This window comes from Apodemus sylvaticus, chromosome 2 (genome assembly GCF_947179515.1).
Source record: "Apodemus sylvaticus chromosome 2, mApoSyl1.1, whole genome shotgun sequence".
NCBI lineage: Eukaryota > Metazoa > Chordata > Mammalia > Rodentia > Muridae > Apodemus > Apodemus sylvaticus.
Window position 1 is genome coordinate 360,279 of NC_067473.1, and position 13,789 is coordinate 374,067.

Sequence of the window (13,789 nt, forward strand, 5' to 3'; positions counted from 1 at the left end):
GTTAATAGTCTCCCAACAAAACAAAGCCCAGGAAAGTAGGGAATTTTATCAGGCCTTCAAAGAAGAGCTAATACCAACACTCCTCAAACTATTCCACAAAATAGAAACTCAAGGAACACTATCCAACTCATTCTATGAAGCCACAATAACGCTTATACCTAAACCAAACTAAGACCAAACAAGAAAAGAGAACTTCAGACTAATTTCCCTTATGAACACTGATGCAAAAACTCTCAACAAAATTCTGGCCAACTAAATCCAAGAACACATCAAAACAATAATCTGCCATGATCAAGTAGGCTTCATCCCAGGTATACAGGGATGGTTTAATATACAGAAATTCATCAATGTAATCCACTGCATAAACAAACTCAAAGAAAAAAGCACATGGTCATTTCATTAGATGCTGAAAAAGCTTTTGACAAAATTCAGAGCATCCTTTCAAGCTAAGTGTGTTGGAGAGATCACGAATTCAAGGCCCATACCTAAACATAATGAGAGCAACATACTGTAAACCAGTAGCTAACATCAAACTACATGGAGATAGACTTGAAGCAATCCCACTAAAATCAGGGACCAGACAAGGCTGCCCACCTAGTACTTGAAGTCCTAGCAGAGCAATTAGACAACAAAAGGAAGTCAAATTGGAAGGGAAGAAGTAAAAGTATCACTATGTGCAGATGATATGATCGTATACTTAAGTAACCCCAAAAATTCCACCAGAGAACTAACTCCTACAGCTGATAAACAACTTCAGCAAAGTGGCTGGATATAAAATTAACTAAAACAAATCAGTAGCCTTCCTCTACTCAAATTATAAACAGGCTGAGAAAGAAATTAGGGAAACGACACCCTTCACAATAGTCACAAATAATATTATATACCTTGGTGTAACTCTAACCAAGCAAGTGAAAGATCTGTATGACAAGAACTTCAAGCCTCTGAAGAAAGAAATCAAAGATCTCAGAAGATGGAAGGATCTCCCATGCTCATGGATTTGAAGGATTAATATAGTAAAAATGGTCAGCTTGTCAAAAGCAATCTACAGATTCAATGCAATCCCCATCAAAATTCCAAATCAATTCTTCATAGAGCTTGAAAGAACAATCTGCAAATTTATTTGGAATAACAAAAAATCCAGGATATCGAAAACTATTCTCCAAAACAAAAGACCTACTGGGGGAATCACCATCCCCGTCCTCAAGCTCTACTACAGAGCAATAGTGATAAAAACTATGGTTATTGGCACGGAGACAGGCAGGAAGATCAATGGAATAGAATTGAAGACCCAGATATGAGCCCACACACCTATGGTCACTTGATATTTGACAAAGGAGCTAAAAACATCCAGTGGAAAAAAGACAGCAATTTTAACAAATGGTGCTGAATCAACTGGAAGTCAGCATGCAGAAAAATGCAAATAGAACCATTCTTATCTCCTTGTACAAAGCTCAAGTCCAAGTGGATCAAGGACCTCCACATAAAACCAGATACACTGAAGCTTATAGAGGAGAAAGTGGGGAAGAACCTTGAACACATGGGCACAGGGGAAAATTTCCTGAATAGAACACCAATGGCTTATTCTCTAAGGACAAGAATTGACAAATGGGACCTCATAAAACTGGGAAAAAAAAAAAGGCAAAGGACACTGTCAATAGGACAAAATGGCAACCAACAGATTGGGAAAAGACTTTTACCAATCAAACATCCGATAGAGGGCTAATATCCAATGTATACATAGAACTCAGAAGAGTCAAAGAAATTAGACTCTAGAGTGTCAAATAACCCTATTAAAAAATGGGGTACAAGCCAGGCGGTGGTGCACACCTTTAATCCCAGCACTTGGGAGGCAGAGGCAGAGGCAGGAGGATTTTTGGTTTCGAGGCCAGCCTGGACTACAGAGTTCCAGGACTACACAGAGAGAAACTCTGTCTCAACACACACACACACACACACACACACACACACACACACACACACACAAAATGGGGTACAGGGCTAAACAGGAAATTTTCAACTGAGGAAACTCGAATGGCTCTGAAGCACATAAAGAAATGTTCAGCATCCTTAGCTATCAGGGAAATGCAAATCAAAAAACCCCTGAGATTCTACCTCACACCAGTCAGAATGGCTAAGATGAAAAACTCAGGTGACAGCAGATGCTGGAGAGGATGTGGAGAAAGAGGAACACTTCTCCATTGCTGGTGGGATTGCAAGCTGGTAAAACCACTCTGCCATGTGAGGGCTGGGAACTGACCCCATGTCCTCTGTCAAGTCATCTTTCCAGCTTCATGGTTATGTCTCATGTACAATACTGAACCTTTCATTTCTGTGTTGCAGATACACAGATGCCCTTAGATATGTCCACTGACATTTAATGCAAAGAAGAAAATAAGTTTTCTTCTCTCATTTTGTATCAGCACATCACAGCTATTATTATATGCCTTCCTCTTTTTCTCTGCTACCATGTCCTATGACTGTGCCCAAGTAAAACAGTGTTTCTTCCCACCCTACTGCATGGGAGCACACAAACTGCTGATAGGCACATACGCAGTTTTAACACTGCATAAATGAGGCTGTAAAGAAACTACTTTTTTGTTTGTGACTTTTTTGGCTGACCTTGAACTCAGTACTTAATAAAGGATGACTTAACTCCTGATCCTCTTGCCTCTACTTCCCAGGTACCATCTTATACCTGAGATGTGACTGTATCCCTTTCCAATACATAACAACAAAGCAAAGTGCTCCGAACTGGCTTATTCTCCCAGCCTGAATGTCTGCCTAGTTCACCCCTCATTGCAAGCATCAGCAAGATGAGGCTCAGAAGAGCAAAATGGTACCTGCACATCTGGCCTGACCACTGAGTTTTTAGAGCTTCAGGTGCTGTGACTAGAGAAGATACCATTAGAGAGGAAGGAGCCTCAATTGGGAAAAAAATCTCCATAAGATCAGGCTATAGGCAAGCCTATAGGGCAGCAGGCAAACAACCCTTTCATAGGGGTCACCCTAAGACCATCGGAAAACATAGATATTTACAGTACAATTCATAGCAGTATCAAAATTGTAATTATAAAGTAGCAATAAGGATTTATGGCATGGGAGTCACTACAACATGAGAAAATGTACTGAAGGGTCACAGCATTAGGATGTTGAGATCCACTGATGTAGGGCTTTTTCTTGATTGGTGATTAATGAAGGAGGGCCTAATAGTGCATTGTGAGACCAACTGATGGTTAATGATTCTTGGTTCTGTAAGAAAGCAGGCTGAGAAAGCCATGGGAGCAAGGCGGCAAGCAGCCCTCCACCACAGTCTCTGCATCAGCTCCTGCTTTCAGGTTCCTGCCAGCTTGAGTTCTAGTCCTGACTTCTTTTCATGATGAACAGTGATGTGAAACTGTAAGTCAAAGAGACTCTCTCCTCTGCAAGTTGCTTTTGGTTATGGTGTTTTATCACGGCAATAGTAACCCTGACTAAGACACCATCCCTCCTCCCAATTAAAAGAATATTTAAAACATGAAAAAAATGGTTCTGACTTTTTTGGAGGTGGTACTTGGGATTTAAGTCAGGGTTTGCACAGGCTAAGCAAGTGCTTTACATGTAAGCTGTGTCTCCAGTTCAAGAAAATGGTGAATAAAAGCAGCAGCTTATGAATAAAACAAACCATAACAGTGGCCCAAATGGGAGAGAATGTATGTTTTCTTCTACCTAGCCACTGTTTCCCATTTACTCTGTTGAAACCATAGATTTTGTTAGAAAGAAAAGCAAATCCAACAATGTAAGAAATAGTAGTCATTTTACAGCCATTACACCAGAACAGAGAACAATATTTAAACAGTATTTCCATTGTAACAGTGGACTCACTCTGCAGAAACTTCACACAAGGCATGACACATTCAGCTACTATCTTGTGTTTTCCTCACTGAGTAAGAAAACAATTTGGCAAGGGCCATATAAAAACCTAGATGTGCCTGGCATAGCAGGACATGCCTTTAGTCCAAACAAAGGGAGGCTGACTTACATAATAGAGACCCTGTTTCAAACAAATAAACAAAAGACCTAGTTACTTATTTGCCCTGTTAAAAAGAAACTTAAAGAACTATGTGTAGCTATAATATTCAAACTCTAATTGGGCCTGAGTGTGGGGTTACACACTTGCACATTATAGCACTTAGGAGGCTGAAGCAGGAGGAATGCTGTGAATATCAGGCCAGTCCAGACAACTTGAAGTTCTGCTTCAGTGATAACAAAAGCTGGCTGAAATCCTTTCTCAAAACAAATATAACAAGAACAAAGCATTCTCTTTTTATTTGTAATTATAGCTTACTGTGCCACTATGAATCTCTCATAAGGAATAAATAAAAGTTTTTTTTGAAATCTTAGGCAAGGGCACCATTTTATACATAATTAAGTACAACACAATCGAAATTTCCGTTAGTTCAGAAAGAAAAAAAATATCATCAGTTTACTGTGTGGCCAGATAAGTTAAAATTTTCTGTAGCACTTAATGATTTTTGTCTGTAACAATTCCATAAATTAAACATACTAGCTCTAATAAGCTTTTAGCAGATGCTGCTCTTCCTCAACAGCTGGACATAGAGATGTTTGTTTTTGTGAGTTTCATGCTATTTGCAGTCCACCAGAACTACGCCCCTTCTGACCACCCCATCTGTATGCTCTGGAGCACTCATAGCCACCTCTGAGAAGCCAGAAGGTCAAGATGCTTTTCTAACTCTGAAGTCTGACACAACAACTGTAAAAACTATTATGGAACTCTTGACTTTCTTGGAAGACAGGGTCTTGCTCTGGAACTACCAACTGGTTCTCCTGCCTTAGCTTCATGAAGTGCTGGATTATAGGCATGCATTACTATATAGTTTTCCTTTTCCTAGGTGAACCTTGGTACATTCTTTTTGGGCAGTTCATGTTTATCTTGTTTTTATACTTTCTATTTCATGATTCTTGACAACTTCCTTGCAGCTGGTTTTGACAGGATTTCTAGGACCTAAACTGTCCTAGAACTAATTCTGTAGATCATGCTAGCTTCCATCTTGATATTTTAAAAGATTTATTTTAATTGTAGGTATGTGAGTGTCTTGCCTGCATTATGTCTGTGAACTGCATTGCTTGGTGCCTGCAGAGGCTAGAAGATCTTCTGAAGGTGGAGTTATATAGACAGCTATGATTTGTCGTGTTCTGGGGTACCATGAGTGGCCAGTGCTCTTAACTGCCATTCTACCTCTCCAGCTTACTCTCTACTCCTGGACAACATATTTAACCAAGAATGTTGGAGTTTACCTTACTCACATGATTTCTGCCCTACTTGTTTAACGAATAGAACTCGTTTTATGGGGCTGGAGAGATGGCTCAGCGGTTAAGAGCATGACTGCTCTTCTGAAGGTCCTGAGTTCAATTCCCAGCAACTACATGGTGGCTCACAACCATCCTTAATGGGATCTGATGGTTCTGATGCCCTCTTTTGGTGTGTTTGAAGACAGCTACAGCATACTCATATAAATAAAATAAATCTTTAAAAAAAAAAAAAGAACTCTTTTTATTACTTACTGTCTCCAAACCCAGCAGTATGCACAGTTGATTTTTGTGAAAAATGAACCCCTGGGAGTAGTACAGATCTTCTTCCTATCCTTACTTGAGTATTAGCTCAGATGGTGTACTAAACTATCACTGTCTATTTTTAAAGACAGCCTAGTAAACTGTAATTGGTTTACTTAAGGACTTAAGACATTAAATTTATGATTCAATAATCTAGCAAATTGCTACATTTGTGCCATTATCCCCATTACACAGGTTTGGAACATTTCTGCACCCCCAATGAACTCTCTTCTTTCTGCCTTGGTCCTACATCTACCCTTACAGCTCTGGCTAAACAAGTATTTCATGTGGTAGAATTCACAGTAAGATGTCCATGCTCACATCTTCTAATCAATCTAATCTAAAGTAATTTGCTTGCTTGCTTATTTATTTATTTATTTATTTATTTATTTATTTATTTATTTATTTATTTGGTTTTTCTAGACAGGGTTTCTCTGTGTAGACCAGGCTGTCCTTGAACTCAAAAATCCGCTTGCCTCTACCTTCCAAGTGCTGGGATTAAAGGCATGTGCCACCACCGCCCAGCAGTAATTTGCTTCTTTTAAATATTTGAGTCTCTGCAGCTCACAGTCTCTATTACTACTAGCTGACTCTTGGCCTTCTTCCAGGTTGGAACCTCATAACCCATTCCATCTCCTGTCATGAGCACACTGGTTGAGATGATGCCATAGAACACTTTCAAAAGAACCTGTTTATACCTATCAAAACTGTCCAGGACCCATGGAAAAGTAATACAGGCAAATCCCAGTATTCACGAGACCAAAGCAGCAGGACTAAAGAGTTTGAGGCCAGTCTGGGCTAAACAGTGAGTCTAAGGGTAAGCCTAAGCTACAGAGCAATACCACCTAAAACCGAAAAGACAATGCCCATGCATGACAGTGCACTGGATCCGTGCCTGAAGGACAAGTTCTACAGGAGTCATTAAAGGACAAGTGGCATAACTTCACCAAGCCTCAAAAACTGATTATAAACATGGCTGCCTAGCTCTACACAGCAGTATGAAGCATCTGGTCCCAAGAGCCTGCGAATATCAATTTCTAACAAGCTTTCCAGTGTTGTTAGAACTATAGTTCGAACAGCCAGACTCTAAATTAGTGGGTTAGACAGTGTAAATACACCATAGGAAAACTCTTCTATTACCAATCATTGAATTGTAGTGACTTACAGGACTATCTCTATTCTAGGATATTAAGAGTAAATATCTAACAAGAAAAAGAAAGATATCCCTAATCTCCTCTGAAATGACTTAGGCCTATAGAGCAAACATGGCCAGGCAAGAGGTTAAAGTGGGCAAAGTCTTTTCCAGTTTTGCCACAGCATATATGTGGGAGGCAGCAGAGGACAACCTTTGGTATTAGTTCATGCCTCCTACATTCCTGTTGAAGTCTTAGGACAACTTGTGGAAGCTGGTTCTTTCCTTGCTCCATGTGTGTCCTAGAGATTAAATTCAGTACACCAGGCTTGGCAGTAACTTAAACACTGAGTAATTATGCTGGTTCCTCATGTATGTATGTATGTATGTATGTATGTATGTATGTATGTATGTATGTATGTATGTATGTATATGAAAGTATATATAATATTTATTAAGTATAAATGCTACTTTATCCTATTTTTATAATGACTATAGGAAATATCATTAAATGTCTCTCAAGCAACATTTTTGTGTATAAAATATTTGTGTGGGAAGGTATGGGTATGTACATGGAAGTAAGAGGTTGGGTGACTTTCTCAACTGCTCTCCACCTGATTTAAATTTGTAAATTGTGTGTGTGTGTGTGTGTGTAGTGTATTTGAGATTAAAGGACAACTTTAAGGGGTACGTTCTCTCTTGCCACTTTCTTTCAAAGCAGAATGTGTCATTTCTACTGCATAGTGTAAATTAGGTTAATTACCAAGGAACATCTAGTCTTTAATTCTCAAAGTACTGTAGGAGTGATGACATTACAAATGCTATCTTGTTGTCTTGTTACTCGTGTTTTGAAACAGCGTCTTTCACTGAACTTCAAGCTTACTAATTCAGCTTGACTGGCTGGCCAGCAGGCTCCAAGGATTTTTCTGTTTCTACTTCTCTAGTGCTGAGACTATAGGCCCAGCTCTTTTCAACTGAGTAGTGAGTATGTTTATTCTGTTTTGTTTTGAAGACAGCAGGGTCTCACTAGTTAGCTCTCACTGGCTTTGAACTCACTAGTAGACCAGGCTCGGATATCAGCGTCCTGGTAACCAGAGTCCTGGGATTAAAGGCATGCACCACCTTGTCTGGTAGGTACTAGGTATTGGATTTTAGGTCCTCCTGCTTGCATGGTAAGTATTTACTAATTAATTGAACCATTTCCCCAATGACCCAAATAGCTTTAGTTACTAAAAACTATAGGCTAGGTAATTTTCAGAAGTAATCAAATAAGGCTAGGATAATGTAAAGCAAATGTTAATAACAGCCATGACCAAAATCTACTTCTGCTCATCTCAGCACCTACATTTTAGGTTATGTATTCTTCAATTCAGTGGAAAATCATGACCATGGACTGACAAGGCTAATGATTATAACTTCAGGCAGCCTATCTGAATTCAGGCTCCCTAGATACTGTTGGGGTTTTGTCTAAGCTCCACCCCACACCTCCCTGGCAATAGCCAGGTATGCCCAGCCCCAGAGATCTGGCCCACTATAAGAGGGGCTACTTGCCCCTCCTCTCTCTCTTTGCTCTCCGCTTTCCCATACTCTCTCACCTCTCTGCCCCTGGGGCTCTTCCCTCCCCCCTCCACGTGGTCATGGCCGGCCTCCACTCTCTCTATTCTCTCTATTTATTCTCATTCTCTCTCTCTCTCTCTCTCTCTCTCTCTCTCTCTCCCACTAACTCCCATCCCCTATTCTGAATAAACTCTATTCTATACCATGTCTGTATGTGTGTGGTATAGAGGGCAGAGGTGCCCAGGCAAGGGCCCGCCTGGACACCTACCCCAATGCCGCATCCTGCTGCTGAAAGTCCTTTCACTTGGTGCCGAAAGTCCTTCAGATACCACAAGCCTAATACAATTATGGGTACTTAGTGGGACAAAAAGACAACAAACACATGGTGGCCAGACCTGTATGGTTTAAAAAAAAAAATGGCATGGAAGATGCATACCTTGAAACCCAGGAGAGGGGGGCGAGAGCAACTTGTTACAAACTTGAGCAACTTGCGCTTTTCTTCATCAGTGAAACCTTCTACAACTCTCCAAAAGATTTTAATGACAGGATGATCGGCAGAATAGCCCCCTATGACAAAACGAACATATGATGCATTAAAAATAAAACCAAGGGAGGGGGGAAAACTGGGATAGGTTTTTGCCACACCAACCCCAGTAGATTCTGTGTGACAAAAAGTTCCACAGGCTGAGGCGCTTTACTCTAAGGGGAAGAAGTCTCCTGGGAATGGCTGTGGAACTCTCCAGTTAGAGGATAATTCTGGGCCATAGTTCTCAAAGCAGTTTGTTTACTCTCAATTTCCTCTTTCACAAGGTGATCCTAATAGCCTGGCCAATAATCTGTTCTCTGAAGTAGAATCACAGGCCACAAACTCTTTTTTAAGAACTACAACACTTTGCCTCATAGTCATTTACGTAATTACAACCCCCCAACAACATGAAAATGTATATGGCTATGCACATGTAGATGAGGGCGGCTCTGACACTTTGATATGGAAAGCACTGATTAAGACAAGAAGTTTTTACAAGGTAAAAGCTAAATGTTAGATAAGGATCACTCAAGGAAACTCATTAAGACCCAGGAGGAATAAGAAACTTTAAACTATTTAAAGGTTTGCTGTTAACTACAAGTCACTCTGTATTTTAATCAGAAAGACTGATGTTATCTGTAAATTGATCCTCTGATTCTGTTATAAGAGAAACATTGAACCTGATTGATTTTGCATTTCCTTGTGCCAAATGGTTATGATAATTGTGCCTGCCTCACAGGATACATCTTTTGAAATGGTAATACCAACTCTTCATGTACAAAAATCCTTACTTTAGAGCTCCTAAATACATTCGGATTCAAGCTGCCTCTGGTTGTTTCTGTTTGTCACTCACCGAACCTGTATCTCTCCTGAAATCTAAATCCCCCCACCCCCAACTGTCCATGGCAGGTTTTACCACTTGAAATGTAATGAAGATTATATTCAATAAAACAAAACAAACCAAAACAAACAAACCACCAAAAAAACCAAGCTAGGGAATGGCAGCACATACCTTTCATCCCAGAACTTGGGAAGCAGAGGCAAGTGAATCCCTTGAGTTTGAGGCCAGCCAAACTCAAGGGATTGAGTTACAGGACAGCCAAAGCTATAGAGTACACTGTCCAAACAAACAAACAAAACCAAAGCAAACAAATACCCTATCCCCACCCTAAACCAATGCAGAAGTAGTAGCAACAAACTTGGGAATATAACACCAATGTTTTGAGGGGGCCTGTGAGATAGGGGAGTAGGTTTTCTAGGTCAAAAAAACAAACAAACAAAAAAATACCTGCCTCTCTGATCCTTTGCAGAAAGTAGATGTGACCATGATGGAGCAGGCATGAAATGATGCCTAACAAACACTAGAAACCAACAATATGTGGAGTAGACCTTGAGTAGGAACTGACACTTGGCTATATATCTAACAAATGGTAGACACTGACACAGTATTTCTCAGAGAGCTAGGCACTTGGCCAATGTGATCTCCATGTCTATTTATTGCCACTCCTTCTGACAGATAAGGTTCAGACTGTGGCTGACAACCAGCCCTGCCTGTTACTAGACACAATTCTAAGATGTACTATCTGCTACTTATAGATTTTAATCTCATTAAGTGCTTCCTAAAACTAAAATAATTGCCATATATTGTTCCCTCATTGTTAATACACTACAGAAATAACATCAATAAGATATCTTAAGTGCATTAATTGGCACCAAAATGACTACGGTAATCTTTTAAATCTATTTACTGGAATAGCTGGAATCCTTAAAGGTATAAACTCTCAGTGTAGACAGGGAAGGCAAACAACTCAGGGCAATTTCTTGGTAAAGAAAGGTCAGAATGATGGCATTTTCCTAAACATATGACGGGAGAATGCAATCACTATGACCTGTGGCATTATTTGTTTTTATATAAGATTAGAGTTCAGGTTTGGAGCAACAGCAATTACAGAAGGAAAAAATGCACAATGTCAATGCAAAATGTAAGTGATGTGGTGGTAAATTTAGAATTACCACCACATCCATGTTTAGAACATTTCCATTTTTCTCACAAAGCTCCTACAGACACCCCTGAACGTCTGTCTCTAGTCTGTCTCTAACTACAGACGGTGCATACGAAACACCTTTTAACTGAGCATAGGAATTCTAGCTGGGTGTTTCCTTCTCTCTTTTCCCTTCTCTTCCCTTTCCACCTGTCTCCTGGTCTGTAAAGTCTAGGATTTGTCTTTAACACAGAAATCTTGCCTCAGTCTCTTGAGGACTACATCTAGCTTGGATTTTTCTTAATTTAAAATGTACATTTGTTTATTTATTTAGTGTGTGTCTGTGGTTCTTTTCTTACTATGTGGATCCCTGGGATCAAGAACATTTTACACCCTGGGTCATCTCTTATAAGTCTTTGAGCCTCTTTCAGGTACTTCACATAAGCAGAATCATCTAATATCTGTCATTTATTCTGGTCTCTTTCACAATGGGCTCAAGACTCATTCATGTTGGGGCCTGTACAATTAGCTCAGTGTCTCTATGTAACTTGCTACCAAACCTGATGATCTGAACTTAATTTCTGGGTCTCACATATTAGAACAGAACTGACTTCCACAAGCTATTCTCTGACCACAAAAATATTGTTGCATTTTTGTGCATCTATGCATACTCATACACAGTCCTAAAATTTTTTAAAAAGAGGCTGAAAAGTTGGTTCAGCAATGTAGAGTATTGCCTACTCTTCCAGAGGACCCGGGTTTGATTCTTAGCATCATTCATGACGGTTCACAACTGCTTATAATTCTGGTGCCAGGGGAATCTAACACTAAGTCAGATACACATTAAGGAAGAACACCCATACACAAAAATAATCTTTTAAGAAAGATTTATTTATTTATTTTATGTATATAAGCACACTGTCACTGTCTTTAGACACACCAGAAGAGGGCATCGGATCCCATTATAGATATTTGTGAGCCACCATGTAGTTGCTGGGAATTGAACTCAGGACCTTTGGAAGAGTTTTCAATGATCTTAACCAATGAATCATCTCTCCAGCCCTTATTTTTATTTTTTTGAGATAGCATTTCTCTCTCTCTCTCTGGCTGTCCTGGAACTCCAGATCTGCCTGCCTCTGCCTTCTGAGTGCTGGGATTAAAGATGTTCACAACCACTGCCCAGCTTATTTTGGCTTTTTTTACTGGGTGGTGATAGGAACAGAACCACAGACTCCAGGAAGTACTCTACCAAGCTGTTCTCTTTCAGGAACCAGAGCCATTCTTACCACAGCTGTAACATTTTAGATTGTTATAAGCAGCAGATGAAGCTTTTAATTTTTCTACATCCTGCCCAACAACTATGTTGTTTAAGACTATCCCTAAATGAGTATGAAATGACATCTTACTGTGGTTTTTCTTTACTTCCCACATTAACATGTACATTACCACTTCTAGCTTTGAACTTGAGATTATGTCTCACCATCATCACAGCACTTAGTTGATAAAAGTTTAATCTGTTCTAGGAACTCGATATTTATGTCTGACTTGAAAATATTTTCTTCACTTTACACTATACTACACAAAAGTTTATAGTGAGGTTGTTAATCTACTTTGTTATTTCTGTCTATAGTGTGAAACTTGGGTATGACTTCACCTTTTGCAGAAACCCAGTTGTTCAAATATTCAACTTTTAAATAACTCCAAAAAAGCTGTTATAATGGTGTACACCTTTAGTCCCAGCACTGGAGAGGAAGAGGCAAGCAGAATCTGAGTTTGAGGATCACCCAGTCTGCTGGGGAAGTTCCAAGGACAGTCAAGGCTACAAAGAAAAACCTTGTCTGGGGGAGAAAACTCCAAACCTTTTCAAAGAAACTGTTCTTAACATTGATACCTATCAAGAGAGTACCAAGCTCTCTCTACAAACACTTGAAATTGTCTGTGCTAACCACAGCCATTTAACAGTGCTTAACTTCATCTCTCTAATCACTAAGGATGGGTGTTAAGTACTTCTCTATGTGCTTACACAGTTGCTGTACCATTTACTTATCTTGTTAGAGAGTCTTCTAACTTTTTTTTGGCCTATGTTTTTAAGCTTATCATTGAGTGGCAAGAGCTCTTTTCATATTGTGACCCTTTTATCAGTCACACTTTGAAACTGTTCTATCCCAAGCTGTGCCTATCCTTTATTCTTTCCTTTAGGAAACATCAGATGGGTAAATGAATCTTTTTTTTAATCAAATATTATAGAACTTATATTGAGGGCAAGGAATTTAAGACCTTTTTTTTTTTTCATTACAAGATTTATTTTATGTGAGTACACTCTCTTCAGACACTCCGGAAGACGCATGGGATCCCATTACAGATGGTTGTGAGCCACCATGCAGTTGCTGAGAATTGAACTCAGGACCTCTGGGAAGTCAAGTGCTCTTAACCCCTCAGACATCTCTCAACCCCCAGAATTTATATCTTTTTATCTCCAATCTATTAAGACTTTTATGCAAATGTTTTAATCTTCCTCACCCAGTAAAACCTTTGTTTACACAAAGGGCCACTGGAATTCAAGGAACTTGGTTTGCCAGGGTTTTTGACAAAGGGGCTCCCTATTTAGTCCCTGCTATCCAGGAACTATGCAGATCAGCCTGGCTTCTAACTCACAGATCTACCTGCCTTGGGCTCCCAAGTGCTAAGATTAAGGAGTACAATGCCATCCATCACCATCAGGTTCTACCTCATTTTCCTTTATTCATTCATTATTTCTTTGAGTTTTTTTTTTTTTTTCTTTTTGAGACAGGATTTCTCTGTGCAGCCCTACCTATCCTAGAACACTGTGATACCCCTCTGTGTTCTAAATGCTGGGACTAGAGGATGGGCCACCAGGTCTGTTTTTGCTGTTGTTTGATTTTTGAGGCAGGGTATCTTTATTTAATTGCCTTGACTGTTATGGAACTTGCTGTATAGACCAAGGCTGGCTTTCCTTCTCTT

The 13,789-nt window shown here is 39.7% G+C and overlaps 1 protein-coding gene across 1 annotated transcript in view; it reads right to left on the bottom strand.

The window, feature by feature from the left end:
* The window catches only part of Ube3c (ubiquitin protein ligase E3C), a 114,470-nt gene that overhangs the window by 7,422 nt on the left and 93,259 nt on the right, over positions 1 to 13,789 (bottom strand). Inside the window, exon 22 of the mRNA XM_052172945.1 lies at positions 8,736 to 8,866. Within this exon, the coding sequence (XP_052028905.1) occupies positions 8,736 to 8,866 (131 nt within the window). The remainder of the gene's footprint in view (positions 1 to 8,735; positions 8,867 to 13,789) is intronic.